Source organism: Crocodylus porosus, unplaced genomic scaffold (genome assembly GCF_001723895.1).
Source record: "Crocodylus porosus isolate Cpor-Errol unplaced genomic scaffold, CroPor_comp1, whole genome shotgun sequence".
Lineage (NCBI taxonomy): Eukaryota > Metazoa > Chordata > Crocodylia > Crocodylidae > Crocodylus > Crocodylus porosus.
In genome coordinates, this window is record NW_017728943.1 from 52,383,768 (window position 1) to 52,390,491 (window position 6,724).

General features: G+C 42.6%; 1 protein-coding gene across 1 annotated transcript in view; it reads right to left on the reverse strand.

Moving 5' to 3' along the window:
• The window catches only part of TTC7A (tetratricopeptide repeat domain 7A), a 246,883-nt gene that overhangs the window by 239,868 nt on the left and 291 nt on the right, over nt 1–6,724 (reverse strand). Inside the window, exons 2-3 of the mRNA XM_019549352.1 lie at nt 5,759–5,777; nt 4,588–4,591 (exon numbers count right to left, since the gene is read on the reverse strand). Coding sequence (XP_019404897.1) covers nt 4,588–4,591; nt 5,759–5,777 — 23 coding nt within the window. The remainder of the gene's footprint in view (nt 1–4,587; nt 4,592–5,758; nt 5,778–6,724) is intronic.

Consider the following 6,724-nt stretch of genomic DNA (forward strand, 5'->3'; position numbering starts at 1 on the left):
ACACACACACACACACACACACACACTCACACACACACGCACACGCATACATATACATACACACACGTTTGTGTGCTTAGGAAACATACATACCAAATCTACTGTAAAATCTATTTAGTTGTAAATAGACATGTTTTAATTATTATATCAACCAATGAACATTTCTTAAAAAAAATACAATGGGAAAGTTGATTAAAAAATGACTTATTTAAATTAGGCTTCTGACTTGCTGGTTTAAATTTTGATTTAAATCTACTATTTAAAATCGACTTGATTTAAATCAATCCACCCTGACGCAGGGAATGTAGGAATAAATGTTTTTTATATTTTACTCTATGATTTTTAAGCAGTGACATTTCTTGACATTCAGAAAAAAACCTAGGAAGTGCTCTGGGTGCCAACCTACAGGTTTAAGCAGCTGCACAGTCAGTTTCATGCAGTTATCATGAGTATGACTGCTCCTGCAAGTGGACTTTTAGTAGGGGTGCATGAAGCAGGCCATATTCGAGTCAGATTTGGCCCAATTCAGGGGACAGTGATTCAATTCGCTGATTCGGATCACTTTCCTGATTTGATTCGGCTGAATCCGAATCTGAAGATTCCGTTGATTCGGAGAATCAGCCATTCTGCCATAGACACAGCATTATATGCTTTTTCTACATAGCTCAAGTACATGGTGCATGAAAGCTGAGATGGTTGGGCAGATGAAGCGTCCCACAGGAGCATGGGGGATCCCCCACATACACAGTGGCAGAGCCGGAAGTGGAGCGGAAGTATTTCTGGTCCACTTACGGGTCTACCACCAAGCATGTGGGGGGGTGGGGGTGGGGTGCCTGCACCCTGCCAGGTCAGCGATCAGCTGTAGGGGGACCCCGGGTGCTCCCCTAGACCCAGGAGGCACCAGTTGCCTAGCTGAGGGCAGAGGAGAGTCCCCGTGCATTCCACAGTGGACCCAGAAATGGACTAGAAGTGCTTTTGGTCCACTTCTGGGTTCACTGCCAACCCCCACCATGGGATGCTCCATCTGCCTCACCATCTCAGTGTTCATGAGCCACCTGGTACCTTGAGGTACATATAAAAAACATATAAAGCTGTCTCTGTGCCCAGATCGTCGAATCTCTCCAAATCCAATTGGAGGCGTCCGATTTGACTTGGAGAGATTAATAAGTCTCCTGATTCGATTCAGTTTCTGAGATTTGGCCGCCGAATCTCCTCAGAACTGAATCAGCGAGCAAAGATTTGCACAGCCCTAACTTTTAGGTAAAGAACTGTATGCACACAATTAGCTACTTTATATGAACAAAGTACTTACATAAATTAAGTTCATAAATACATGTACATTTTTATGTTCAGGTCATAAACACCAAAAGTAACATACTATGCTTACTTATTATTTATACTACGTAAAAAAGATTTCACAACATTACACCCTCTCATTTAACCTGCACATGAAGTCACTAGTTTTTTCCTTAAAAAGTTACAGAATCACACAAGTAAACAGAAGACAGTAAACAGCAAAATCAAGAAAGTACTTGTTAGTAAACACTGCCCAGTTATTTAAAAAATATCCTATTGACTATCACTTTAGTTCAAACCAACAGAAACATGAAAGTATTTTTGCTCTATATTTAGAGAAGTTTTTCACCCTGTGGAGACACTGGGTTTTCCTGTTGAATTGCTCAGAAGTGTGGTGCCTCTAATTGCAATTCCTAACTTACAGAAACGAAACACCAAAGTACTTCGCCTTCATAACCAACAAGTTACACACCGTACAGCAGACACGTGGAAAAGTGATACAGTTTGACATTATCCCTTTAAAAGCATAAATAATTCTAGCACTAAGTAGGGTCCTGAACCCTACATATACAGAGTCAGGCACAAAATGAATACCTGTGGCTGTGTGGAAACCTACTGAAGTTAATGCATCACCACATGGGCCCACAGGCCACTGTTGTAGATTTAATTGCAGTATCAGGGGCCTGTAGTCTCAGTTTCACTTGTCTTATGTTCAGTCAAAACATATCTGTAAACAGCTGCAGCTTTAAGACCAAACTATCAAAAACCAAAGGTTTTTCCTGTTCAGAAAAATAGTCAAGTTTGCCAAGACCTGATCTCTGATGAACTGAAGGGCTTAATTCACACAAATAGTTCCATAGACCTCAATATTGAGATCATCAATATCGAGCATGTACAAATCAGAGTAAAATCAGATCCTTTTAATAGGGAAGTCTGGCATTTTTAGCAAGATTTCATATAGTTTGTTTATCTGCAAGTACTAAACCATCTGTCTAGCATTTTGATTAATAAAACACTACTCCTCTGACAAGGACTCCAACAAATAAAGCAGTAAGTCCTTACAACCAGAGGAAAGAATTGGCAAGGAAGTAGATAATAAAAATATATTGGCTATTTATAATTTGCCCTCCACCCCAACCAAACCACTACAGAGCCTGGACCAGTATATCATAACAATGCCACAACAACTTTAAAAACAAAACAAAATCATCTCCAGACATTAACAAATATCTAAGGCAGGGGGGAAAAGGTATGTCTAAGGCCCGCAGCGGTCATACTTTTCAAATATACTGATTTAAAGAGTTTGCTGGATCCACCCTTTACAGGTATGGTGGATTTCAGGGTAATGAAACATCCACAATCTAAACCTTGACATCCCAATAGCTTGATTCACTATCTACTTGGTAGGCAGTATTTAAGACTGAGAATCATATTTACTCTAATACTTCCCCCCCCCCCCCAAAAAAAGTCCCTCATATTACACTGGCATACAAAGAAACCTCATTACATACATGGTCTATCATTACACTGCTGCCAAAAGCAGCATATGCTCAGTAACATAAACCAACTATTAAGTTGATTAAATGCAAACACTAAGCAAGACTATAAAACACACGGTGGCCCATATTGGGCAAGGGAATCTTCCACAAGAATGGGCAGCCCACTAGAAAAAAGCATATGGTAGTGCCCACTGAGTGCAGTCACCCTCAATACTGTCTCTTTCAAGTCATGGTGAGCAACTACACTGCTTATATATTCCTCTTCATTCCCACAGCTTAACTGTACATTTCTTTCCCGTTTCCAAGGATTTCCATTTCTTCACCAGCCTTAAGTATCCGGCAAACATCACCAAAACAGGGCCCAGACAGTACACCCAGAATCCCACTGTCACCCCCTCTCTCAGCCTGTCACATATAATTAATGTGGCCATACACTCCATGATGTGAAACTGGACCAGATTGCCCTGCACCCCACCTGCACATAAATTTTTGGAGGATCCCAGGACTTGAGATGAGAACACCTGGTTCCAGTCATGAGTGGGGGGCACAAATTAGAGCATGGATCCTTTGTGAGGGGTATCTGGAGTACACACATACTGATCTGTACTAAATGATGGGTCAATATGGCTTGAAACACTGTTAACTCTGCTGGGGCCCAGCCCAAAGAACTATGACAAATCAAACCTTTCGGCTTTAAATTAATATCATGCATCGGCCTCTTGTGGGCTCAGATCAAGTGTAGTCCTATGCTTGCCTGACAAGGGAAACACCGTGACCACAGAGGCGGTCTTCCTAGCTGCACCCAGGGAAGACTATTTTCCTGGCACAGAGATAGTACCTGCCAAGGTAATGTACAGTAAACCTCCCACTTAGCTGCTGGAGTGGGAAGGTCTTGGCTTTATGCCCACTTTATGGAAAGGGGAGACTCCTCCCTAGCTTGCACTCAGCCACATGGCTGCAGGAGCAAGCAAAACACAGGGGCATCTGAACCCCAAGCCTCCAGGCTTGGGCCTGCAAGTAGGATGCCCGTCAAAGGACTTGGAAACATCTGAAGCCCCAGATGGGGGTGGAGGATGTCTGCCGGTGGGAGGGCCACTAATGGTTCTGGACTGACTCTCAGATTTGGAATGTATTTTGGCTAATTTGGCATGGAATACAGAAAATTTAAATATAGTTTGTAGCTACAAAAATGCTGCTTAAAAGTATATTTATGGAATACTTGTGCTAAAATTTGCAGCAGTTTCAAAAAAAGGTATGAAGCATCATTTCTGTATGGATTAAGTCTATGGATACTACATGTGAATTACTACTAGTTTATTTTGAGGTCAGCATTTTCAGATTTGCTCTTCACATCCATGTGCTTGGGGAGACCAGGATCTGATAATAAGAGGAGGGGGGAAAAGATGCTGGGGGAGGGGGAAAGGAAGCAGAGGGCAAGGGGGCTACATGCCCCCCAAGTTTTATTTTCCCTGCTGTAGCAGTAGAAGGGGGACAAATTCAAGGCAAAGCTCCAAAAATTAGATTCTATATCTGGAAAATTAAGAAATGTATAAATTATCCATATACACTGTCTAATTATTGCAGTCATCTTATATTTGAGTAAATGCAGTACCTAACTCTGAGCCTCAGGGATTTAAGTGTTTACGGACTTAAAAAGTTACAGATACACACTTAATGAATTTTTGAAAAGTACAAGTTCTTCAGGACCTAATGGGATTTTAAAACACATGTCTGCATCGTTAAGCACTTAAATACCTTCAAGGTTCTGGTCCACTGTAAGATGGAGATATACTAGGCTGTAAACTCTACTGTTGAGGGTTATTTTTTTCAACTCACTACACTGGACCCTTATTTTAACTAAAAACAGTTGCAAAATGTGCCATTTGACTTTAGAAAAGATTCTGTCGCAAAATAAACATGGCCACATCATCTTTCCAGAGGCTAGACAACAGACTGCAGGCTAGCTCATTCTTGATATTCTCTGCCACTCTGGGTAAGCAAGTCTTAACAGGAAGTGCATTCAGACAAGAATGAATCATCCCAGCTGTCACTTATCTCTTCCCCACTGAGTTATACAGCAAGAAAATAAGACAGGATGAATTTGAAACTGGGTGATGCAGATCTCACATCTGCTTCCTGAGTTAGGAATATAGGACCAATCTCGACCTTCCACTACATCAGTGAAAGCCCCAGACTCCTAAGCGGGTAGATTGGCTGCGTTTTCTAGTTCTCCTCCCTAGCAGCCAGGAATGCAAGTTGTTCTCTCTCACTTACTGGGTTATATTTTGGGTCTTTACAGCTGTTTCTCCCAATGTCAAGCCCTACACACTGCACTACCCAGGCATGTAAATCGTTAACCGCATGATTAGTTACGCAGCCACCTGCAATTCTAAGAGCATTTCTTCTCTTGAAACAAGCTTTTATTCTTCTCTTGAAACAGTTTTTTTATTCTGCTCAAGAATAAAATCTTTACTATGTTAACAGGGTTTCCTTCCAGAGTGGCAGCCCCTCCCACACATTTCTAATCTCTTCAGAGCAGGGAGCCCCTTTATACAGAGCCTAGCATAGTAGTCCCAGCCTAGTTATGGCCTTCACCTGCTACCATAGGAGAAAAAGGTTTGGTTTGTATTTGCAGCATCTCTCCCCTGTGGTTAAAAAAAAGAAAAAACCACCAAAAAACAAACTCTTTTACAAACTAGACTTGTGTGGGCATTGGCTGGCTGGGGGCTGGAGACACTTGAAACACTTAGAACAGTTGTTCTCAGGGACTCTTTGGGTGCCTATACATGTGCTCCTTTGCACTGTAATTAGAACGATACAGCATCCTGTGTATGAAGCCCATGCACTTTTATATGACCGGGGGTGCTTTAACTCAAGCGCCTCGAACAAGGTTTAAAGCCTCCTGCAGCCATTTTTAAACATGCAGAGGCTTTATCCGCCAGATGCTGCTGTGTTTTAATTACAGCTGCTGCCCAGGAACGGCTCCAATTAAAATACTCCACCACCACCTTCAAGCACATGTACAGGCAATCTTTAAAACTTGAGGTAAACCTCATTCAGCCCAAGCCCTGCCTTGGAAAATGCTGGCTCTCAGTTTCCCTTTTTTTTTTTTTTTTTTTAAATAACAATTAAAAATATCAATTCATCTGATGCAAAGAACTCCCATTCGTGGACAAACTGGAGAGCCCAGCAGAGGGCTGGAAAATGGAGAGGGGGCTGAGGCACATGATTTCTGAAGAGAGGCTAAGGGACCTGGGCTTATTTGGTCTGGAGAAGACAGAGGGGATTTGATAGCAGCCTTCAACTACCTGAAGGGTGGTTACAAAGAAGATGGAGTTAGACTGTTCTCAGTGGTGGCAGATGACAGAACAAGGAGCAATGGTCTCATGTTGCAACAAGGGAAGTTTAGGTTAGATAGGAGGAAAAAAATTCCTCACTAAGAAGGTGGTGAAGCACTGGAGGTTACACAGAAAGGTGGTGGAAAGTCCATCCTTGGAGACTTTTAAGACCAGGGTCAGCTGGGATGATCTAACTGGGGCTGGTCCTGCTTTTTGGACCAGATGCCCTCCTGAGGTCCCTTCCAGCCCTCACTTTCCAGGATTCGACAAGTCCGACGGACACCAACAGGCCAAAACATTTTTAACACTGCAGATTTCTAGTCGAAATCCCCAGGTGGATCTGATGGCCAGCCTTTCGCCCACTGGACAGCACTGACCACTGACCTGGCGTGGTCCCGCACCCTGGCTGGCAAACCCCCACCTAGAGCCACTACCCTTATCGGTGCAGCATTGCCAACACTGTGCTTTCTAGCATTGCTCTTAAAGTCTACATTTGAGGAAAGTAAAACATTTAGCTCTTTCTCAGAGAGATGTGCCTTGTAGGGCTTGCTTGCAGGCTTATGAAGGTAATAATCACTTATTTTAATACGA